Genomic DNA, 25,599 nt, shown 5'->3' with positions numbered 1-25,599 from the left:
CAGAGAAATTTTTTTTTACTTTTTTATTTTAAAGGTTCACAAGACTTAACGTTTGAAGTGTGCCGAGAAGAAGAAATCTTTCTGTTTTTGTAGAGGTGTAGCCTCTAAAATAGCAGTGCATATGAAGCTCATTTACTCTCAGTGGTTTTTAAATTGTTTTAAATTTTGTTTACTATTTTGAACACACATGAATACACGTGAAAACAAGATAAAACAAGACAAAATAGGAGGTTATATGTATTCTTCATTATCACACTTCAGCAACAGCAGTGGGGTTTTTTTTAAATAAACTGCCGAATAAATGTGTCAGGGGCTGTTAGGGCTTTGAGCTTAAATTAGCTCCCTGTTATGTTTAAAATAGTCACCTGAGGCGTTTTAAATGGTAACACCCCCCACCACCACCACCACCACCCCCTCCTCTGCTTCTAAAATAGTTCCGTCCATCATCAGGGCGCATCTGGTTTTGAGTGGCTCGAGTAGCTGCAGTGTGTCTGATTTAGCTCCCGGCGCGCGCGGCAGGAGCAAGCAGCGGGAACACCTGTCTCGTGACGAGCGCTCATGTTCTCCTGTGTGGCGTGAAACTGGAGCACGCAGCCCGGAACCCGCCGCCCCTCCGCTGGGCTGGACCGGAGCAGCCAGCCCTCTGGACCGATGTCCTGGCCGAAATGTCCCGGCACATCTACATACGAAACAAGATTGGCGAGGGCATCCAAGCGCCCATCTTTCAGGTAGGTCAGGTGTCTTCAAGGCTGCTAGTTACAGTTGCGGAGGCTACATTTTAATTTAAAAGTGAAGAAAAAGTCTTTTAAATTTAATTAAAATAAAAATGTAACCAGAATAATTCTATAGCTCAGTCCACTACAAGCGTTATGGTGACAGCAAAAGGTAGCTTTGTTTTAAAAAGAAAAACAACCCCCCCCGCTGTAATACATTATGAATATAGGCTTTAAAATACCTAACTGTACTGTTTTAGTATTTAAATATTTATGAGACTGTTGACACAAAACAAAGCATAGATGGTCAACTCTTTATTTTTATTTTAACTTTGTGTTTTGCAATGCACATCTTTCCACCTTTATACTCTCTAGGTGACAGTATAGTTTAGATATTAAGAACAATAAGTGAACTGTGTGTTGGGGAATAACAGATCAGTGATGTTTTACTTAATAAAAGTTTTATTTTTTGAGTGGACTTTAGTTCTACTTAATAAACTACATTATTTGGAGATCTCGCTTTCATAATGGTTTTATTGACTTACTGATTCACCTCAACGTAATTATTTTGAGCCTTTACACATGCTTTCTTCCTTGCCCATGCTTTTCTACTTAATGACTTTCTTCCTTGTTTATTTATGAATCAAAGCATTACAGAACAGATAGAAAAGACATAGTCATACCAGTGTGTCAGCATTTCAGTGGCTTCAGTTTAAGGTGCATTCCACTTGATGTTTAAAAGTCATGCTTTTCATACAGCTTTTTGCAGTTTCAGCTCACAGAAATGCCTTACTTGCCTTGCATCTATAAAGAACACAAGACTGGCCTAAGCTTTCTAACAGTGCATCTATTTTAATAGCTGTGGTAGATATAAAGGGAAGGAAGTGCATCAGTCCCCCGATATCAGCCCCCTGCTAGATAGCTGATAATTTATTTTTCTCCAGTTTGATCGATCTTTACTGTGTGTAATAATAGCGGGTCAGTTCTTGGCTTTGGGCTCTTAGCTTGAAAGTGAGAGGCAGAAGAGGGATGGTGACCCAGATTAATGGCCCTGTTTTATAAATTCAGGGAAGTAGGCTCTGACTTTTTAATGGTGACATTGTCATTAACTCTGGAGATTTGAACAGAAATGGGGCAAATCACTGGCAGATAATTAATTTACCTCCCTGGAGATGAACTCTGTTGGTATATTTGGATTTTTTGGAGGAGAGAAAGAAAGAAAGTCACGAGTGAGGTAAGGAGAAAAGTAAGTTGGCAAGTGCAGCGTATAATGCAGAAACGTATAATAGAAGTTAGCTTGTGTTGCATGTCAGATGGCTTGTAAGGTTGACCTTATCTAATCTTGGAAAGAGCATCAGCTGCTGTGTGAAGCACATGTGCCCGAATGTCACTTTGCATCATGTATTAGTCTCATGTGGCATTTCAGCAAGCGATCCAAATATAATGGATGTGCACAAGAAAACGTAAGAGTTGACACTGTAGCTGCTGGTTAAGAGTTCATTTTTTTCCGTCAGGTGAACCGAGGGACTTATTCCAGGAGGAGTCGCCTCAAGAGGTCTGACGGCAGCACCACCTCCACCAGCTTCATCCTCAGACAGGTACTGCAGGGAACAGATGCTCTGAATGGTTGTAAAATTGTGGTTTGACGTGGATATTTCTGTGCATTTATACCAAATAATGGAAATTGGATAGAAACAACAACAACAAAAAAAACACATATAGTTTAGCATAGCATTAATTGCTCCATGTATCAAATTTTTCCCTAAATTAAATCCTTGTTAAGATATTTGCTTACCCTGTGTTGTAAATGGGCTACATCATACATGGTGTTTTTTACTGAACAGGATCTTCATACCTCAAAAAAAACAAAAAAACAACCCCAGCTATTCATGATTTTTACTCTGCTGAGTTTCTGATTGATGATCACACATTTACGACATACACTGCTCTTGACTGCAGGGGGTGGTAAAGTGCAGGTAGTAGAAGGTGGCAGTGCACCAATTACATACTGTATTTAGATGCAGTTATACAACATCTTTTCTTTCAATATAAAGTACTTAACAATATTATTAGGTCATCTGATATAAAAACAAGACAACACCAGTATTTTAAGAGTCAAAAATGTGTTCAAACTAACAATTATATCATTATTTATTAGGCAAATACCAAATTGAATTCACATTTTCATACCCAAATCCGAGCTGGCACTCTGGACTACTCTGAGAATACAGAAATTAACAAAGCATAACAATCAAGCACTAAAATGAATTGCAAATAAATAACTATAATTTTACATCTTAATCAAAAAATATCAATGTGCTTTACAATTTTTTTCTGTTTTTTTGTTAAGCAGTACATTTGAAAATTTATAAATAACAATAATAATCAGATTTTAGCATCTAATTTCTAATTTCTATTCAAGAGCTTGGATCAACCATTACAGAAGCATAAAAATGATGCTGCCAATTACCAAAAGTGTTAATTTAGAGCAGCTGTGGCATAAACCCTGCATCAGGCAGTGTCTAATACTGCATAAAATGCAAAATATGAACATTTACAGCATATCTGAATATGGTGTCATTTAGTTATTCCTTAAAACAATCAATCAGTTCTGGTGCTTTACTGGAAACATAAGGGGCAGTAGATTTTACTGTTTTATTATTGTGTAGTGTTGGTTGGTGTGTTGAAAATTTTGTCTAATGATATCTTTAAAATTATTGGCGTTATAGGCAACAGAGCGAAATTATTATTATTATTGTAGTTGTTGTTATTATTAATCTATTTTTTGCATAAGCAGGGATTTATATAGGATTACAATGGCCCATTCCTCTGTCATTTATACATAAAAAAAGAAAAAATAGATCAAATATAACAACCAAAATAACCAAATAGTGTAGCATTCTTAGTCTCTATTAGAAAATATTGTGTTGTTGGCACAGGGCTGTGGAGTCGGGCCTCAGCAGGCTGGCTGTTCTGCTTTTAGGTTAAATGTAATGGTAGTTTTTGCTCCCACTGTTTTTACTCAGCATATGGCTCATTAGTGTTAATGTTTAATTAATGTTCCCATAGCTAAGTTGGCTTTTAAAAGTGGACTTACATTTAGACTTATATTTCCAAAATTTGGGGCAGAAATTATTCTGCATTGAGGAAAAATACGTGTTAGTCTTGAGTAAGATGTTGCCTCTTCTTCACCGAACAAACCAGCTTCAATATTTAAAATGGAAAAAAGTGCATAAAGCAGACACAGCTCGTCTGTTTTTATCAAAAGTTATTTTTGGAGCATCTCTGCTCTCTTTTCTTCATCCTCTATCTGCCTTTCCTGTTGCTTTAAGTGGCACAGAGCCTGTCACAGCTCTCAGCAGACTCTTATTCATGGTGTTACCCAGCATGCTATACTCAGTGGTGTAATTTTTTTTTATAAATGTGCCGTTTCTAGTGTTAGTAATAGTTATTCTGTACTATTTTTTATGTTGAAGAAAGTTTATTTAATGTATATGAGTCATATGGTTGTGAGTAAGGCGGTCTGCTTAAAATACACTCATCAAGCTTCTAGTTGCCAGTAATGTAGTGCATTTAAACCCCAGTGCACATTTTGTTGGTTCACTGGTATATTAATATTGGAAAAATGAATTTTATGTTAAGTTGAGAGCAGCATCTGGGTACAGGGTATGTTAAATGTGCTTGATTATGGTAAAAATGATCAGTACTAAAGTACACAGCTATTTCGTTTAGTTATCATTAAGATTTTAGCCATTGCTGAAAATTATAAACAATTTATATTTGTTAGTCTGTGTTCAAAGAGCTAAATCTAGGGGCTAAATGCTAAGAGCTAAATGTACTTTTCTTGTTGACCAAAGGCCATCTTTTGTCGTCTTGGCTCAAGCGAGCTAAACATTAATTTAATTTGAGCCTTTAGGTAGGCGCAGAAGCAAACCATTGTATGGCATGAGCCAAAAAATAGTGTGAAACTGATTATTATTAGATTATTGTGCTGACAAGTTATAGTATATTTTTCAATTTGTTTAGACCAAATGTGAAACTGAAATGGTTAGCCAATTGAATTTGCTTATTTCTCTGTTTTGTGACTTAAAACTGAATTTCTTTGAATTTGGAACTGTTCATGTGATTTTATTTAAAAAAAAAAAGGTAAACAGCACCTTCTCATCACATTTGGATTTGACCATCCAACGAATAAGCTGATATTCTTTTTACCTTTAGACAAGATTTCCCTAATTTTTGTGTAGTGATTTCTTGACTCATTTACGCTCTACCCAACTGCTCAGAACATACAAACATGTGGTACCAAATGGGAAGCTGCAGAGTGCCCTCTGGTAGACAACCTATGTAATATCAGCACTCATAACATGGTTGAAGGGTGTTTTTCCATTCTTTCTTTCCGTTTTTAATATTGTCATTTGTGGTTTCATTTTTATTTAAAAATGATGATACCATCAATTGTCAAATAGCTAATATCTGCCAATTATATTGGTCTGGCTCAAGTATTTTCTTAATTGATTGGTTAACTTAAAGAATTTCCAAGAGTTTTCTAAAGCATGTGTCCACTAGGGCTGCCACAAACGACTAATCAGATCATGCATCCATTGAACGTAAAACGTACAGCTTATTGCACCAGCATGCATCTGCTCTTATATAACTATCATTAGCTTACAGCTTTAAGTGTTTCAGGTATGTGCTAACTAAAAATAAAGACAAGATGATAGTTTATTAAATTTTAATGAAATTCGCAGATTGTTTCAGTGAAGTTTAATAAACTCCGTGCTATCTAAAATATAACAGGACACCGGAGTATATTCTCCAGCATCTCACACTTCTGATGATCAGTTGTTTGCTTGACGTTTATTCAGCTGTGTAAAAAACTATAACTTTAATCTCAGCCAAACCGATTTACTCAGGAACAAATAAAATACTGAAAAAAGCCAAACAATAACATTTTTAAGTTATCTAAGTGACTTATATATGTTTAACCTGAGTAGCGAAAGACGGTGGTGGGTTTGAAAACAATTTGCCGGGAGTCCGGTGTTCTCACGGGCTGTAGTGAGCCTTGAACCCCGGCTAGCTATCGAGCTAGTGGGTAACAGACGTCTCCGAAAATGTCGGAGCGCGTTTGAAAATATGTGGTGTCTTGATAAACTGAGCAGATATTTGAGGTTTACACAGCTACATTCTCGCCTGAAAATATGTTTAACGTTTATTTTGTGACCCAGAAAGAATAATAAGAGTAATATTGCTGCTGCCATTGTTGGAAACGGAGCAGGGCTGCGCTATGAATTCTGGGATAGGTTGGGCCACAAAGTATACACCCGACCCATCCTTCAAATCTGGGGAAATGAAGGGCGCATTTGTCGGAGTCTTCGTTGTGTCGCTGTAACGTAATCGGCCTACAAATGCGGGCAAAGGAGGATGCCGTTCCTGAATTTGGACACAGCTACAATACTGGACACTGCTTCTTCTTCTTCGGGGTTTAACGGCAGCTGACATCCTTGTACATGCAGTGCTGCCATCTTCTGTTTCAGTCCGTTATTACACTCTTAAATCCTACTACTTATTGCCACGTTTTTGGGATCTTACAAAGCTTCAAACGACGTGTCGACTATTAAATTAGTCGTCGACGATTTTGATAGTTGACATAATTGTGACTAGTCAACTAATCGTAGCAGCCCTAGTGTCCACCCATTTTTTTTTTATTTTCCAGTAGCTAAATAATCCGGTATCATTGATAAAAGAGATTATCAGCAAATATTCACCCACAAAATATTCATTTTTAAGTATTAGTTGTTTCAGTTTAGTTGGAGCAGACCTTTTCAGCAGCACCTATTTTTGGCTTAGCACAGGTTTTACTGATCACATTAACTACGCCTGCGTACATAAATAGAACCGATTCTCTGCAGGTCTCATCAGTAACACCTGTGTTTTTGCACCATTTCAAATGAAAAGCGTTTGTATTCAGATGCCATGAAAATGGTTTCTTTTTAGTAATAACATATTATTTAAGCATTAACTGCTGACTGTGTGGAGAGGACTTTGAAACCACATTAAGGCCTTAATGCCAGGAAATGATTTATAAATATAAAAGTTACATTAACATTTAAAGAGATAAGGAGATAAGGCGTGTTTGGACTGTGATACCCTAAAAAATTGTACTTTCTATGTCTTTAGTAATTATTTTAAGTATTTCTTAACAAAAGATTGGCTCAGGTTCAATCCAAACCATTCAGTACCTGACTTTTATTTTATTTTTAGTGCTATTAGTGGTGTAGATGTGTCACAACCACATTAATTCTCAAAAGAAAAATGAACTTCCATGAATTTAAATCCATGTTTCTAATAATTCTCCTGTTATTTTAGCTATTTAGCTGTTTTGTCTTTCTCTGGAGAATAAATAAGCAGAGTGAGAAAGAGAGGTAGCAAGGAAATGGAGGGTGCTGATCCCCCATCCCCCTCCCCCGATCCCTGCTACCGCCCCGCACTAACAAAAAAAAAAAAAAAAAAATCAAGGAGAGCGCTCATCCAAGATGAGTGGACAGCCAGTCAGCCAATCAGCTTCTTGCACATTGGCTCTGTCATCAGGCTTGGATATTGAGGAAGGATCCACTGCTCTGCTGCTGCCTCTGCTGCTCTCGCTGTTGTATATGTGTGTGTGTGTGCGAGGAAGCCTGATGAAATGAAATGCCAGGATTGGGCTACCTCCAGGGAGAGCCTCTCCATCCTATAACGTGAGCCAGCCAGCAGCACTCTGGGATCGGGGAGAAGCTGCATCCATCAAGCGACGGGCCTCTGGAGGACCAGGCGTGATCCAACGGGAGGGGAGATTTTTTTTTTTTAATCATTCTTCTCTGCTGTGGAGAGAAGGGATTGTTGTCACCCCCCACATCCATCCTTTTTTTTAAAATCTGGGGCCCCCTCCTTCCTCGTCCGCCTACACTCTTTTTGTTTTTTACCCCCTCGTTCTTCTAGAGGCGCTCACTGGAATATCAAACCTCCATGTATGACAATTTGTACCTGCATGGATTTGAAGACTCGGAGGCGGTGAGTGTTTGGATGGGTGTGTGTGTGAGTCTGCTTTTGTGCTCTCAGCTGTGTGTTTTTTGATGGAAGTAGCTCACTGCACACACACACATATATATACACACATATGAGGCCTTCGATGGGTAAGCCAACGGTACAGTGTAGCGTGATCGTGGGTTATGCTTGACTAGGAGGGGGTTGGGTGTGGGTGGGTGTTTGGCAGATGGCTTCTGATGTGTGACATTCACACTGTTGTGCGTGTTTTGCTTTATCTGCATGTGTAGTTGTGCATGTGATGGCAATCTGCCTATAAAGCTGTAAGATTGGACGTCAGGAAACCATCGGATCCAGAAGGAGCCATTTAGTGCTCATCACACTCATGAGGTGAACCAAGCCCAGATTCAAAGATTCAAAGATGCTAATCACTCGTTTCTCCACTCTGATAGATCCTCATTCCCACATTTGACTTTCTCAGAAATTGTCGAGCTGAGTGTTTTTTTTGTTTTGTTTTTTAAATCTGATCGTGCCACTGTGTGCTGTAAGGGCTCTGACGAGGCTTGGCGAAACATGCATCGTGATGTCATGAAGTGGATTCTGATGCTGATGAGTCACATGCTGAAGCTACTCCATTGGATAATAGCTCAAGTGCTACAGTGCACCCTCAAATCTTCCGCACAGATACATGAGATTGAGTTGAGCAGTGATGCAAAAATCACATCGGGGGGAAAAAGACGTTTTATATAAAATTGGTGGACTTGTGAAAACCAGATTATGAGACACATGGTCAAGATTAAAAACTGCAGAGACTTATGTGTTCTGACTTGTAATCTAACATTTAGACATTGCGCCCAATGAACTGCATCCTTATAATGCAACTCTGTCATTATTTGCTCCTTTCTTTCTGACTTGATACCCTGAAACTGAAGCTCAGGCCTCCTGTTCTAAATTAGCACTTCGCCTCCAAGTTAAAACTGAGATAACCCAAATTATATCATTATGACATCAGCAGGGTTATTTTCCCCCAGACCTGACAAAACTCCCTTTAGAGCCACAGATAACACCATGTAACAGCTCTCACAGGCTGAGGGTGAATAAACTGTACAGATGGACTATGTGTTTGATACAGCTGAAAAACAGCCAGCAGGAACATAGTGATGTGTTTGTTCCTCTGTAATCTTTTTGTTCTTGGAAGTCCTACAAAAACACCCAGTTAGTCTGGGATGGGATGCTTACATTTCAAATGAGCAGCGTGCTGAAGTCAGGCCTTGCCACTGCTGGCTTGTAAAAAAAACAGCAAAAAAACAAAACAAAACAGAAAGTGCTTAGCTGTGATGACTAAATTGATTGATCTTCTTGGGAGTAATGGTCTTCCTTAATTGAATCATCATTAGTGGCTGATTGTTTAGATTAAAACAGCAGAAGGAAGCACTTGATCCAGTCGTGTTTGAGCAAAAAATGTTGCACTGAAGGAATTCCTACTGGGTGGCTGGATGAACTGCTGCAAGCCTGGCGTTTTTTTTTGAGGCTGTAAGTGAAAGAAAAAATCCTGACAGGTTGCAAAAAAATGGACCATCGATATCCTGTATCAGATGTAAGGGATACGCAAGCAGGTGCCAAAATTTGTAAATTAAATGTACACAAATAGCATGCTAATAAGAAATTTCAGCATAACTGGTATAAAAATGTTCAAATATCATCCAACAAAGTGACAAAAGCTCCTTTTCTCTGTCAGCAAACTACCTAATTAAGTACTTGAAGAAGATGACGACTTCTTATGCGCTGGCGATTGACATGCTAACATTAGCTGCAGGTCCTTTGGCAAATTTGGCTTTTAACCTATCAAATATTCTCCACTTATCAGCTTTTAGAGATATCATTATTTTGTGTTTAACCAGGTGTTTCCGACAGGTTAGATGTATTGCCCTGACCAGCTTTGCATTTTGCACTACAAATGCTGCCGAGAGCATAGAGTCTGCATCGAGTTTTGTTACAACACCTGCTTTCAGCTTGGCACTGCCACCATTACCTTGCATTTGTTCTTCAACACATCTCAGGGGTCACGTCGCGTGGCCTCGCTCCGATTCTTCTTCTCTAACTCAGATCTGCTCTGTTGGTGTATAGGGGGGAAAAAAGTCAGGACAGTATAGTATTGCAGTAGTTGCACAGACACCACATATTGATATTTTAATAAATACATTAAAATGCACTGACAATACCATTAACCAGAGATCTCTTATCCACCATTGTCCTGAGATAACATTAGCCAAGCAAACTGAAATTAGATTGGTTCAACTGAAAAAAAACCCATCCAACAGTGAACACATTTAGCTGAACAAAGCTACCTTCTAATTTGGAGCAAGCCAACGGCTCAGTCACTCGAGTAAAAAACATGACAGCAACTGCTTTACATCTAAAATAATAACAGATGGCTGTCTGATTGTATTGAATTTTGTTTTACATATAGTAGAAGGAGGGTAGAAGAGGACTTTACTGCTGGTTACCAGCTGGTTGTATCCTGGTTTTATATCTTAAATGTCAATTTCTGTATATGTAGATAGCAACAAATATGTAATAAAAAAAAAGGTTTATGACAGTGAATTGCTGCATTATCAGAAACAGATTACATGTAATCGCCAGCTTGACCCCAATCAATTGCAGACCGTCTGTCTTATTAACCGAGGTTTTCGTCACAGTGTTGTTATGTTTGGCATTTGGCATTTTTTTTGACCCAAAACAACAAAAGAAAATCTGAAGTGAGATAACTTTATCTTATTAGACAAAACAAGTATTAACATAGTTTAACTTTAAGGAAATAATTTGGAGCTGGTATTGGAGTAACATCATATCGTGGGGTGCTTGGGGATTCCCACTTTTAGTGCTGTGGTTACTTGGTAGTTTTGACCCAACCCTGCTGATTAGAGGTCTTCAGTTTGCACAGTGTGTTTGGTCTGTAAAACAAGTCATGGGCAGATACTTGCATATGTTTGTCTTATAAAAGCAAACAAGGTATTACTGTTTTAACTGCACCAAGTAAGCGAGCAGAATAGACAGTCATGTTTGTTAAAAATAATTAACAATTTTTTAAAAACAGTTTTAGCAAGCTTTTTTTTGTGGTCACATGACGTTTTCATTGAAAACCTTACAGCAAGGCCTGCACACTAATTTAAAAGCAAAAGGAAACTAATGCAAAAATTTTCCCCCAGTGGTCACTCTGTTTAGTGTTTTTTCATTGTTACTCATTAGTTTATATTTCATTGTCTTATTTTGATATTCTTTGGTTTTAATAGTCCATAGTAGCTTTATTTTTTCTGTAGGGAAAGGTGTTCTACCAGAAAAACCAAAATGTTGCCATGTGCATAAATGTCTGTGGTTATGTTTGAAGTATTTTCTGTAGCTATGTAGACTGTAGTTTGACTAATACAGTTTCATGATTTTATGGGATGATTGTTTCAGATGAATAAAAAACAACTAGAAGACATCTCTCACTCTCTGAGAACAGAGAATCATCTTCATCAATTAAATGTATGAAGACATGCAAACTGCTGACAGCACAAGAATAGAAATCCACTTTGTCTGAGATGCTCCTGCAGCCTACTCTTTTTTTTTTTTTTTTTTATATAAATATATATATATCGTTGATTTTACCTGTTCTGCATTCAGTGTGCCAAGCCACCACTCAGTATTTGGCACTGTGATTGTAAGCTGATGCGCATTGAATTCCAAAACTTCAGCAAGTGATCCCATAAACAATTTATCTTTATGGTGCTTAGCAGCTCAGATGCTTTCAGATAAAGCTAAAGCACATCCTTGTTTTGAAACGTGTCCTCTATCACCATGTGACTGAATGAACCTCAGAGCCTTTGTGCTTTTTTTTTTTTGTCTTTTCAGAGAGAAAATTCAGGTCATTTGGGTGCATCTGTCCACACTGTTCTAACTTTTTCTTTAAAGTCCTTGATATTGGGACAGTGTTTCGCTGTGCAGAGATGTTTTTTTTATGTTAGAGGCCTTGAGTGTAGTTTTCATTTTCTTTAATAACCCTATCAGGAACAGAGTGCTAATATTAGTTTGGATTAGCCATAACTTGATAACAAATTTAAAGCACTATTTAAAGCTATTTCCTGTTCTTGTTGGGCAGCAACTCTTGCTCTAGAATAATTTTGCCATGCTTAAAGACAACATACTCCCAACATACACCCATCAGGCATAACTTTATGACCACCTGCCTAATATTGTGTTAGTCTCCTTTTTGCCAACAAAACAGGTGTGCTGTGGTATCTGACACCAAGATGTTAGCAACAGATCCTTTAAGTTCTGTAAGTTGGTTCCTTCTTCCCATAGTGCATCCTGGTGCCAGATATTCCCCAGGTAAGCGACTTGGTCCTCCACATGATGTAAAAGAAAATGTGACTCACTAGACCAGTCTACCTTCTTCCAGTGCTCCATGGTCCAGGTCTGATACAGGCGTGCCCATTGTTGGTACTTTGAGCAGTGGACAGGAGTCAGCATGGGCATCCTGACTGGTCTACAGCTATGCAGCTCCATATGCAACAAACTGCGATGCAGGGTGTATTCTGACACCTTTCTGTCAGAACCAGCATTACATTTTTTCGCAGTTTGATTTACAGCAACTTGTCTGCCTGATCACATGGGCCAGCCCTCTGTACCCAATCATCAGTGACTCTTGGTCACCACTGTTCCTTCCTTGGTCCATTTTTGATAGATACTGACCACTGCAGACTGGGAACACCCCACAAAAGCTGGAGTTTTGAAGATGCTCCTACTCAGTTGTTTAGCCATCACAATTTGTCCCTTGTCAAATTTGCTCATATCCTCATGCTTGAATATTTTTTTCTGACTCAAACTCATCAACTTTGAGAACAAAATGTTCACTTGCTCCCTGATATATCCCACTAACAGGTGACCTATCAGTGGCCATAATGTTATGCCTGATTGGTGCACTTATCAAAAGATGTATCCAGTCTGTATAGTTTCAGTCATCTCTGTGATTTCTTTTCGTAGGGATCAGCTGATTCATACACTAGCAGACCATCAGACTCAGATGTCTCTCTCGAGGAGGAGCGGGAGGTGCAGGCTCAGGTCCAGAGCCAGAGCCCAAGCCAGAGTCAAGGACCGGGACAGAGCCGACAGGAGAGGGAACAGCAGGCTGCCGTTCAACTGGAAAGAGCCAAGGTAGACAGGCTGTGACAATGTTCATGCTAGTTTATCTTTATTATGGATTTTTTCCCAGATCAATAAAAAGTCTTCAAGTCCGTTAGAGTAAGAAGTTTTTAATCATTTTAAATATACTTTTCTGATCCTCACTGAGCTTGTGTTTCCGTCCTTCAGAGTAAACCTGTGGCATTTGCTGTAAGGACCAACGTCAGCTATTGTGGCGCACTGGATGAAGATGTTCCAGTGCCAGCCACAGCCATCTCCTTTGACGCCAAGGACTTCCTGCACATAAAAGAGGTTAATGAGTACTTTGTATTAAAACATCATAACTACGGCATATATGTGATGATACAAAATTCAATTTGATCTGATCCCTTTTCATGTTTGCATCTTCAGAAGTTCAACAATGACTGGTGGATCGGTCGGTTAGTGAAAGAGGGTTGCGAGATCGGCTTCATTCCCAGCCCTCTGAAGCTGGAAAACATTCGACTCCAGCAGGAGCAAAAGAGAGGACGAGTCCAAGGGTAAGTAGCACAAAACCACAGTCGTCGTCTCATTGTTTTTCTCACGTAAATCAAACCTTACTTGATCACACAAACGTTAACGTAAGCACAAAAACCTGGCGTCTAATGCGTTGAGTAACAATAAGACAAGGATCATTTAAAGTCAACTTTGCACCAAAATTGTGGCATTTTGATCGTAAGAAGCAAACATTATTCAGATAAACCAGAATTTTGTAGATTTTGTAGCTTCCACTGAGCGCACTACTTCTACGTGTTCTACTTGCCACATTTTTTTAAAGCAAAGTATTTAAAATCTCATGAATCTAGCTAGATGACATTTTATTTAAATGCATATATTGCTAGGAATGAGAATGAGGTAGCATGGAAATAGATGTCGTCAGTAATTTTAGATCACCTTTGGACAAATCATGGTTATAAACAGGTAGAATTGCCCAAACAAACACACAAAAAAGACAAATTAAGCTGAGAGTTTTACAGTACAGTACATTTTGGTAATAATTTAATTAACCTTTCCTGTGTGAGGTTTCGTTGTTTTTCTTTGCTTGACAGTGAACTTGCTATCTTTGTGTTTAGGATTGTGTTAATGGGACACAACAAGACATTTAAGCAATTCAACTTTTATATGGAACTACTGTGGACATGTTTTCAATTTTATCAACATAACTTTTGTTCAGCTAATGAGATAATCAAATTGCTCAAGAAAATCCTGTAATTAGTTGGGGGAGTAGGAAGGGAAGGGGTGCCGTGGGAATTTTGACTTGTCTTAGCGATGGAAATGGCGATTGATTGCGATCCAAAATGCCAGTTTATATTAACAACCTGAATTGATTCCTTTATCAGCTTCACACCTTTGAATATTTTGATGCAATACTCTTGACACAGCCCCTGAGACTGCTGTTTAACCAATACAGAAGTTAAAATAAATTCATCCTATATAAAAGCATGCAACTTCTCCATAAAAGCCTTGTCATCTGTTTGACTGTGTTGGTGTCTCACTGTGTGTTTTTTTTTATTTTTATTTTTTTTATTTACTCCTTAAAGTTTCCTTTGACTCTTTCGTGTCTCATGCCCATTTACTCCGTCCTCTCCACTCGTGTCGACTGTACCAGTCCAGCGGTTTCAATAGCTGTAATTAGCACACCTATCAGCCTTCGAGTTTCCTTGTGTGTGTGTATAATGTGTCTTGAATGTTCTGTCATCCAGAGTTTGTACAATAACTCACAGGCAGTTCCCCGAGCCTTGCTGCTGAGTTTAATACTAATCCTACTCGACTGGAATGCTGAAGCTTCACTTAACAGCGTGGCTTCTGTGGCTTTTTGTCATCGAACCTCACAGACAGGGAGAGACATTCGAACCCCCATTAAACAGGACTACTCTGTGTAACTGAAAATTAGGACCACTATGTTAGAGATTGCTTGCTTCGGCAAGCGCGTACGCTAAATTGGATACGATACAGAGAAGATTAGCATGGCCCCTGCGCAAGGATGACACGCAAATTCGTCAGTAGCAATACTTAGGCAGGCTGGGGCATTTACATAATGATCACTTGGTACAAAAGGAAACACACTGTGCCAGGAAAATATCCCCCAATCCATTACACAACCACAACGCCAAGTTCTAACCAAATGCCAAACCAGAAATCATCAGAGCAGGCAACATTTTTCAAATCTTCTATTGTCCAATTTTGATGAATCGTAGTTTCCTATTCTTACCTGACAGGAGTAGTGTCTGGTATGGTCTTTGGGTGCTATAGTCCTCCTGCTTCAAATTTTGCCATGTTGTCCATTCAGAGATGCTCTTCTGCAGACCTTGGTTGTAATGAGTGGTTGTTTAAGTTACTGTTGTTCCTTATCATTTCTGAGCAGTCTAGCCATTCTCCCCTGACCTCTGGCATTTTCACCAAGAAAGAAGATGCTTACTGGCCCTTTGAACATGAACAGTCACATTTAAAATCACACACAATAAAGAGTCTTTGAAAAGGTGTACCTAATAAAGTGTCTGCTGAGTGTATAATAGCTGAATAACAATGGGCCTCATACTCTTTTAAAAATGGACATCTGTAACAAAAAGCCATCTAAGGTGAATTCCCAAGTTTCATGAAAATTATTTTAGTTCTAAAAGAAGATGCAACTTTCACTCAGTTTCTGTTCAAATTATTCACTGTATATTTAAAAAAAGAAAGAAAGTAACTTGAAAAAATTCTTGAATTAATAATTGTTAATGCTGTGATTAGTTTTGCCATACTTAAGATGATGTAAATATTTGAGGAAGATGTGAAGTTTTATGGGGAAAAATTCAGCAGTGGACTTAAGTGATGACAGAAGGGGGAAATTCCAACTTGGGCAACAAGCAGACACGAGAGGAGACTCAGGAGAAGTAGGTAAAAAGATATGCGAACTAAATGCATACCAGGGAGAAGGGCAACAAGAGATGAACTCAATCAGAGAGTAATAAGGGCAGGAAAAGAACAAAAGCAGGAAGTATAAACGCAGTCACATAAATTTCAAAATAAAACTGGAATTAACTATGCTAAACACAAAGAGTAAAGCCAAACAGACAATCAGGAAGACACAGGAAGGAACACAAAGAGAAAATGAAAATACTTACAGTAGAAACTATTAGAAAAATTAAAAAATATGGGAAAATGCAGAGACTTGTGTTACGGTGTTCTGATGTTTAAGGTGGTTTAGCTGACCAATATTAAATTAATTAAATGTTCATTATTATTAGTTTTAGTTTTTATTTCAGTCTTAGCATACTATAGATTTTTTTTTTTTTTTTTTAGGTTTCAGTCCTTTTCTGAATTAATACTGTGGGTTTTTTTTCTGTCTTTCTTTTTCCCATTGTCTTTTCCAGTAAGTCTGGAGGGAACTCTTCTTCCAGTGTGGAGGATGAGGTTTCTGCCTCTATCCGACCACTCATATCCTCAGCAGGTGAGAACATCGGACAGGGGGAGAGGGCTTTTAATAGCCAGCTGCCAGCTTAGAGCCAAGCTTCTCGGCCACAACAACATAGAGAAAATAAGACTCTAAAACCTTCCCATGTCTCTGCGTAGAGCATAAGTTCAGAGTTGTTGGTACATTTTCCCATGATCCTCCTCTTCCTCCAGTTGAGGACTGCAGGCGCTCTGAGACTGGGGCTTACCACAGTGTGAACCCAACGACAAGACTATGACCCCCCCTCTGAACTGCACTCATGTGACTTTGTGAATATAACCTTAGGACAATAGAACTGCTTTTTTTTTTCTATTTTTCATATTATAGTTATCCTTGGTAGGTTTCATTTGTTATGGCTTATAATGGAAAGTTGCATATGTGAAGCATGTTGGAGTGTTTCTGAAATATTCTGGTGACTCCTCCTGTGGCAGCAGCTACTGACATCACTGTCGCTGTCTTCTCTTTCCTCCTACAGGAAAGCAGAAACAGAAAGTGGTAAGTTGGTGACGGTAAAACACACTCATATACTATTCACTCAATTCTTGTTGTTGTGACAGGAACGGGTAGCATTTAGAGGAAGTTACAGTAACAGCGTACAATACTTCAGATCTACTGAAATATCCAACAACAAGTTATAATGATTCCTGTGACGCCATAATGCCATCACTGCGCAACATAATACATTATGATAGGTACTTTACAATAAAAAAAAAACTATCTCTGCTGTGTGGATTAATATATATAAATTTTTTATAGCACTTTTTTGGGCGTGGTCGATTTGCGGCTCTAGGTCCGATAGTGTATGCATTTTTCTAGGACCCTCCAGGGGTTAAATATGAAGCCACATGTGGTTACCTAGTCTTACTGTTGCATAAAGGAGAGGAAAACGGGGGAAAATGGTTGACCTGGCTATACTAACCCCCCCCCCCCCAAAAAAAAGCCAGTAACATCTTATGTCTAAGTTTATTATATTCACATTTTTCAGTTTGTAAGGGAATATGACATAGATCAGTACATATATAACAAGCATGAGAATTTATGCATCAGGCCATTTTTGCAGAAATATGTTGACTGAGTGCCAAAAAACCCAATCAAACCAAAGGCCAAGGAGTTCAAAACCAAGTAATCTAATCTAATCTAATTGAATCTAATCTAATTGAATCTAATCTAATCTAATCTAATCTTGTAAATTATATAAAAGTTGGGATCCAAAAAAACTTACCTGAAACATTTCTCATTATGAACATTGTTTACTGTCAGCTGATATACTTAGAGAGAGACAGTGCAATAGATCATTATAAATTGAATTAATATCTGAATTTTGTAGGCAAGTGCATATGCTATTTGGAAATTCAACCACCCCTGAATGCTTAATGTGAATCAGTCTCAGCCATTTACATAATTTTAAGTTGTGCAGTTGAAAGACCTTGGTTTGATTCCAGAGAAAGTTAAGCAGTGATGTTAAAAGACTATGCCATGTCACCAAAAGTATTATTAATATTTACTTTGTCCTAAACTTCAATGTTTTTATTCACCACAAAATATACCCCGATCTGATATTGTTATTACCTTGTAATACACAGTTTTTGTTTAATAAAATGCGGCTTTTAACTGTGTGAACTATCTACACATGAAATGTGTTGGCTTACATAACTAAATGATACCAAGTGTTTGCTGTTTTGAGTTGTACTGTGTCGTGGTGGTACCTTTATTGTGAAATTGGGTTCAACTGTAGTATTGTGAGTGTTTGGGCAAAATCTGTGTACAGTGGTCGTTTATGTAGCAAATGATAAACACCGGTGCATTAACCACATTTTGTAAGCTAACATGTTAAATTAACGTTTATTTGAGATAATGTGTTAGATTTTTTTTGTAAAGTTGGGACAATCTAAAAGTATTCTTAATATTCTTATTTTTTTTTCTTTTTGCTTCAATTGTGACAAATTAACTTACCATTTGCTACATGCCCTGACATGGCAGTAAACCAGCTTCCCATTTACTACGTGTGGTTGTGTGTTGAGCTGACTCTGCAGTCCAGAAACCCGTTTCTAGGCAGACGTTTTGCCTCGTCACTGTAATGAAAGCATAGGTATAATAATGACTGCTTAGCTTTATTTAGTGTTGCAGTGACTCATGATAGTGAACCAGCATCAGCAAAAGCAGGTCCTGCCCTTAATGCAGCCATCATTATCACACCTGTGCTTCTCCTGCTGTGGCGGAGCCACGGCGTCTGCTATGAAAAAGGTTTATCGCAGCTGTCTGCTTTGCTTTTTCGTCAGTCTGTTGTCTCTTGTGGTTTTATTTTTGTCAGCCTGAGTGTACCGCTGCTTCTTTGTGTTAACAGACGGAGCACATCCCCCCGTATGATGTGGTTCCCTCCATGAGGCCTGTAGTTCTGGTGGGACCCTCACTCAAGGGCTACGAGGTAAGCTGCCTGCCTCTACAGCCGAATGAACAATCGGACGTTCTCACATTAAAAACAAACAAACATGAATAATCTCAATTTAATTACAAATAGGACAAGAAATGAGATGACTCCTGTACATTTTTCACTGAGTTCCCCAAAATAGCCTTCTGTTGGCACTGTTAATTATGAACGTGTCATCGCCCACGTAACATCCAGATTGCAGCCAGACTAGCAAGGAGACGAAGAGTTCAGATAAGAATATGTTGAGTAATTGGCAGATTTTTTCTTGTTGCTTCCAATACTGCTGATAATCGTGGCTTGTAGAAAAGCAGAATACTAGAACTGCTTTGAGGTACATGCAGTGCCAGGTATGGGACTGCGAATACTCCTCAATGATCACCAGCTTGTAGCTAGCTGTGTCCGTTTAGTGCTGGGAAGTCTAGACTGTTCTCAACTGTGAGCTGTGAGAGCCAATCAAAACCTTTCAAAGTAAAACCTAAAAGCTAGGAGTGTCTGAATGCTGACTTGTGGAAAGGTTGTTATTCAACAATGGTTTTTATGTTCTAAAGTATATTTGTACAGACAAATTATGTTCAGTTATTACAGTGGTGCAGGGTGCATGCCTTTTACCATGTTTCCTGTTTTAAAATACCAATTATAACAACAAATATCATAGGTAAATGAAAAGAAAAAACTTTATACATAAACAACAGTACATTTCATTGATTTATGCTGCATTTGGTCACATGGTAACTATCTAAGCTGATGATGTCATTTCCATATTGCTCGCTCAGATGGGGCATCCGACATCATTATGTTTTTTTAGCAGCAGTAAAGTGCCATCTGTCTTGTTGTCCTGAATTTGCCTGATGGATGGTGGCTTATTCATACTGAGGATCACAAAGCACACAAAGCCATATTCCGAGATTAAGTCCCTGACCAATTTTTCATTTTTGCTTCGCAGGTAACAGACATGATGCAGAAAGCACTATTTGACTTCCTCAAGCACAGATTTGATGGCAGGTAAAGACAAATTAAATGCACACTTCTTAGGAAGAACTATAGAACTATTTTAATTCTAACATAGTCTTTATTCACTCCCAATAAATGGTAAGTAAAATATAAAGTTACTTGCAAGAAGAAAAAAATATGGAGAGTAATTCTTATTGGTCCTTTTTCTTCTCTGTGCAGTCTTCAAAATCGAGTCAGTGCCCTGGTTAAAAAAATTATGTCTTCTTTATTACAGGATAACTATCACACGAGTCACAGCAGATATATCGCTGGCCAAAAGGTCTGTTCTTAACAACCCCAGTAAGAGGGCCATCATAGAAAGATCCAACACTCGCTCCAGTTTAGGTGAGCTTCACGTATATGTTGACTGAGCTATAGTCTGAAACTGTGAAGTTTAATTGTAAGTAGTGAGAATCATGCAAATGTCTAATGTCTGTCTTTGTCCCCTTAGCTGAGGTGCAAAGTGAGATTGAAAGGATCTTCGAGTTGGCCCGCTCCCTGCAGCTGGTGGTTCTGGATGCCGACACCATCAACCACCCTGCCCAGCTTCTCAAGACCTCCCTGGCCCCCATCATCGTCCATGTTAAAGTCTCCTCACCAAAGGTACTCGGATCATAGGCAGACCTTCAAAGAGGGAGATTTTTGTCGCACTAAGAAACATTTTTACTCTCTCTGATGGGTTTATTATCAATCAGGCCATGGGTTACAAGGTTATCAAGTCAAAGCTGGATAAAACAGGAAATTAAGCATATGTGATCTTCACAGTGACTGTCCAACAGAGTCATTCAGTTGGAGACAAACATCGAGAACAAAGGTAATGGTCTCTCTGTTAGACTCATGTTGTTTATCCACGGGTGTTACAGCTCATCACAAGCACAGTGTTACCTCAAAACTAGCATGAAGTCCTGTACTTTTAAAGCCTCTGATGAACACACGTGTGTGTGTTGGGGGGATATAAATCTGCACTTTGGCACTTTTGCATGGGAGAGTATGTCTTCTTCACCTCATCCCTCAGCACTGGGACTACAACAGTAACCACTTTGATCAACTGTCTGTCTTTAGGATTAAGTTTAATCAGACTGAGAATCTGCTGTTTACTGTTTGCACGTGTTTTACAAGACATCTTCCTAGCATGCTTTTCTACTGTTGACCAGTAAAACTGACCAGTGTACAGACAAACCAGGAAGAAGCAGCAATATTAGGCGTATAGCATCACTGCATTACTGAGGTCATGAGTCCTCCAACATGTTTGGACTGTTTATTTATTTCAACCAATAATTGTTACTTGTTTTCATCACATTTTGGTCATAAACGTTCTGGCTTAATGGTGATCATAAATAAATATTTTGAGGCAGTTTAACCCCATTGGATATAATATTTATTTGTAGATGTAAACATTATTAAAAATCCCAAATTCTCAGAAGAAGGTGCAGATGATATGAGCAGACAGTTCACCCAAAACTGAGATACTTTTGGTTTCTTTGTGTGCGTTTCTGCTCTTTCATCCAGGTTCTGCAGAGGCTAGTCAAGTCCAGAGGGAAGTCCCAGAGCAAACACCTGAACGTCCAGCTCGTGGCAGCAGACAAACTAGCCCAGTGTCCACCGGTAAGCCAACTTTCTCCTCCTGTGCTGGCTTGTGTGGCCCGTTGTTCTCATACTTTTACAGTTTCTGTATTTAAAAAGATGCCCATAAACTTTGTTTCTGCACTCCCAAACAAATGCATCTTAAGGTCAAACGAGAGTCAGGGAGATTTTTATGTCTTGGAGAGCAAAAACTGGAAGCACTTGTATTTATTGAAGCCGTTGATATGATGTTTATTATCATTAGTCCTTGTGCTAATGTACATTCATAGCTGAGCCTCACATACAGTGTAAGAGTGGACATAATGTATTTCACGTGTCCTCTGCTGCTAACAGGAAATGTTTGACATCATCCTGGATGAAAACCAGCTGGAGGACGCCTGTGAGCATCTCGCCGAGTATCTCGAGGCATACTGGAAAGCGACCCACACCTCGATGGCGACGCCCCTGAACCCCCTGCTGGGACGCAACCTGGGCCCCACCACACTCACACCCTACCCCACCAGCATCTCTGGACTGCAGGTACACATCCACCTGTACCAAAATGATTTTCTTTGACCTTGATGGGTGTGGTTCAGATAATAAAAGTAAAAAGTGTAAACCCAGCCTATTGCAAATCATTTTTATTCATTCTCCTCTTCATTCATGTTATTTCAAAAGAGTTATACCTTCCAAATTTGTAGCATTTGTTTTTTGAAATAAATTGTTGTCTAGTCACAACAGTTGGAGTTGTGGCATTTTGTTCTCTGGGAAATAACAGTTTGTCCATTAAATCTACACCAGAGTGTTGGCACTGTAGCATCCTGCGTAATCCAGCTGTTTTATTATCAGCTTAAAGAAAGATCCCTGATTTAATGTGTCAACAAAGAAACCATTGATGCTTCCCTCTGATAACCTTGCTGATATGGAGTGAGCTGTTCTTCGTGTGTCTTCAGTGAAGAACCATGAAATGTTAAATATTTTCAGTGGTGCCAGAGCCTAAATTTCTGTCACGCTCAAAAAAAAATACAGACGACTCTGCGTCAATGCAAAAGTCATGTACACATTTAATCCATGTATGTTGACTCAGTGTGGACAGTAAGGGACAAGGATAAGCATGTTTATCAAAACTTGCAAAAGTATTTTTACATTATACTTACTGTCATTGTCGCTGTGATCTTTCTTCTTCTCCCTGCGTCATCAGCAACTCAGCACAGTCCCACATATCAGAGAAAGTTAAACCTACACAAGTGTGTCGTTACATTAATACATTTGGTCAAACATTTTTGCTTTGCCATGTGTTTGCATGTTATTACTGTCATCTGTTTGCCTAACTGCGCAAATCCGACAGTGCATGTTTGATTCGACCTAAATTCTATCTCTGGCTCCTCCTCTTTTTGAACAGATTTTCACGATGTCCATGCTAAGCAAGTCATAATCCTATTTGCTGCAGGCAGTGAAATCTACACCCACTGATAACTCCCCATTAGAAATTGAAAGCAAACACGTGTGTGCATTTGTGTGGATACTGTGTTATTAGGTCTCTTCCATTCCCTCCTGAGCCTTATCTATGTCCTTGGTATGTTCGTGTGATTAGCAGAGCCAAAGAATGCGACAGAGTAACCACACAGGAGACCACTCGACCCCAAATGAACGTCGCAACCTGATGACATCAGATGAAAACTACCACAACGAGCGGGCACATAAGGGACGCAACCGCATGTCCTCTGGCTCCCAGCATAGCCGAGAGCAGCAGGACGCCTACCAGGACTACCAGGATCCCTATCAGGATGCATACAAGCCACATCGCAATCGCAGTTCACCGGGCAGCTATAGCCATGACTCCCGGCACCGGCTCTGAAAACACTCCTCTTGCCACAGTGGCCCACGCGGCCCAAAATTCCACCCAAAATAAACGCTGCAATAGAGCCAAGATGGTCCCAAATTGTACCTTTTTTCCCCCCCCCCTTTCTTTTTGATCTACTTGGCTATTTTTCCTCTTTCAAAGTAAAAAAGAATCACATTCAGGTATTTTCGTTTTAATCAAGCTGTCAGGGCAAACCCCCATCAGTCAACAGTGTGAGTAGTGAGGAGGTTCAGGCCAACATTAACAAAACTTGTAAAATTTCTTTAAGTTTCTGGGACCTTTTTGGGATTTTACTAACATAATGCTCAGCAGATGTGCAACACAGTGCTTGTTGCCGGTGTCAGCAGTCTAATTATGGATAGTAGTCAGATGGTGATGATGTACTGTATGGGCTTCTGAGTGCCTGAAGCGTCACACCAGGTCAGATGGAAGCCCTCTGCACACAAACTGCTGAAAGGCTGCTGCCCCCTATCCTGGGCCATGTATAAATCCTCTCTTCATTTAGCTTATTGCATGCTTGTAGTTGATCAAGCTCCGCATCCACTTCACTGATATTTTACTCTGGATTCTCCCATGATGAGGTGTAGATATGGAGGTCCAATTTTCACCTCGTTGTGGATAGGCGCTCGGTGGTGGGTTTGTGGGTTGGTTATGCAGATGATATCTGGCTGCTAGTTTTGAAAACTGGTGCTTCACATTCCCAAACTATTTTGCTATTTGAAAGTCACTTTGAGCAAGGCCAGCTTTTGTGTAGCATAGCTTCAGGATTTTATTTGGGTGAAGACCCTGACCGTCATAAGCAGAACAGACTCTGATGGTGCTGGGGATCAGACCTCTGTTACACTGTAGAGGAAGGCAATACTGCTGCTGTTCTAAACAGCTAGCACTTAGAGAGTTAGACAAGGCAATAGCCGAGACTGTGTGATATTGTAGTGGATTACAATAGCAAAATTCTACTTGAGATGCAGTTGATACTGTTGAAATATGGACTGGCATTAAAACCAATGCAGGAGGAGCCTCTTTAGCTGGCTGGGATGTTCTTTCTTGACATTTTTGCCCCTGCCAGCGTCTTGTTTTTCTTCTGTTTGTTTGCTTGTTTGATGTTCCATCTGCTGCTGAAGCTACAAATTATTTTGCATTTGTTAGCAGTAAAATCACAGTTACGTAGAGGTAAAACACACATATGGATGTCGGTTAGCATTAAGTCAAGTCACTGGTTAAACTCTGTCAAAGTTCCTTTTGTTGGCTTTAAGGGGTTGAAATGATATAAATGTTACACGGCAGGATTGGTTGCACCATGTTCGTTCCCTGTGTAGCTGGCATGTTTTCCTGACTGCAGAGCATGTTCCCTCCAAAGGTAAAAAAAAAAAAAAGCCCACTGTAATCAAGTTGGTGTTTGTACAAGTATGAGGCACGTTTCTCCAAAAATAGAAAAAAAAGAAAAGAAAATGTCCCAAACTGCAGACGAATGATATCTCTGGATCCTTGAGGGTAATCGCTCATTCAGTACACTGAAATGACACAAGCAAATATTTTGATAATTTAGAAAATGTTAAAGTGGCCTGCATGGTATAAAAGTGAAGCCATCTCACTGATAAGTTTCTGTTAGACCAGAAATATGTTATATATTAGAAAGTGCACTGAAACAACTGACACAGGCTGAACCCTCACAAAAAAAGGGCAGTTTGCCCACATGGTGCTTTGTATGGAGCATGAGAGCTGCTGTGTTTGCTAATGATGATCTTAAGTTTTGTTAACAGAATTTGCTGTACATATCCCATTCTTTTAAGAGATAGTATTATCTTGTGATTCTGACTTAATCATCTTACTATTTCGATATAATAAATGGTACCATTGGACCAACTTTAAGGTTTTCTATTAAAACAAAGTACTTTAAAAGGTATATTAGGTAACATTCAAGTGTCCTATTATAGTTTATGCAAATAAGAGAAAGTCATGAGGATAAAGTAAGGAATCACGTTGCGTGTTATCAGAAGATAATAAGATGAGTAAGTCGTCATGTTGACTAGAAAAACTGCTGGAACATTCTTTATTATCTTGGAAATTTGTGCTTCTTTCGATAAAAACTATTGTAAATTTGACAGTTTTTTGGCTTCCATATTTCTCCAGGACCAAAAACACAAAGAACAACCTAAATGCCTGTTTTTGCAGTGTACCTCACAACTTCCTGTATGTGATATGATACATAGAGGAAGTGAGTGACACGGCTACATCACAAGGATTCAAATGTTTTCTTTCACTGTATGGAGGACCAAACGTGCCATGTAATTAAATACTAAATTTAAACCATGTTTACTGAGAAATGAATTAAAGCATTAAATATAAAGTATTTATTCCCCCAAGAAAATCAATCAATCAATCA

The 25,599-nt window shown here is 39.0% G+C and overlaps 1 protein-coding gene and 1 non-coding gene across 4 annotated transcripts; both read left to right on the top strand.

Annotated features, from left to right (window-relative positions):
• Positions 1-476: 476 nt before the first annotated feature.
• Positions 477-24,621, top strand: LOC113015995 (voltage-dependent L-type calcium channel subunit beta-4-like). Of its 3 annotated transcripts, XM_026158431.1 has the most exons (14): positions 477-728; positions 2,228-2,311; positions 12,759-12,929; positions 13,086-13,208; positions 13,308-13,435; positions 16,292-16,368; positions 16,847-16,866; positions 18,716-18,796; positions 19,743-19,801; positions 20,025-20,134; positions 20,241-20,392; positions 21,299-21,394; positions 21,707-21,892; positions 22,947-24,621. In XM_026158431.1, the coding sequence occupies exons 1-14, from the start codon at positions 666-668 to the stop codon at positions 23,208-23,210; spliced, it is 1,614 nt and encodes a 537-aa protein (XP_026014216.1). In that variant the 5' UTR covers positions 477-665; the 3' UTR covers positions 23,211-24,621. The 3 variants fall into 3 exon arrangements, with proteins under 3 accessions (XP_026014216.1, XP_026014217.1, XP_026014218.1); XM_026158432.1 differs by lacking the exon at positions 16,292-16,368 and having other exon boundaries at positions 16,848-16,866; XM_026158433.1 differs by lacking the exons at positions 477-728; positions 2,228-2,311 and adding an exon at positions 7,289-7,760.
• LOC113017059 (U6 spliceosomal RNA) lies at positions 14,849-14,954 on the top strand. Its single transcript, XR_003271388.1, has one exon. It is a non-coding gene; the product is annotated as a U6 spliceosomal RNA (small nuclear RNA).
• Positions 24,622-25,599: the final 978 nt, after the last annotated feature.

This window comes from Astatotilapia calliptera, chromosome 23, assembly GCF_900246225.1.
Source record: "Astatotilapia calliptera chromosome 23, fAstCal1.2, whole genome shotgun sequence".
Lineage (NCBI taxonomy): Eukaryota > Metazoa > Chordata > Actinopteri > Cichliformes > Cichlidae > Astatotilapia > Astatotilapia calliptera.
Note: the sequence above shows the minus strand (reverse complement) of the source record. Positions and strands in the feature narration are given on the sequence as shown.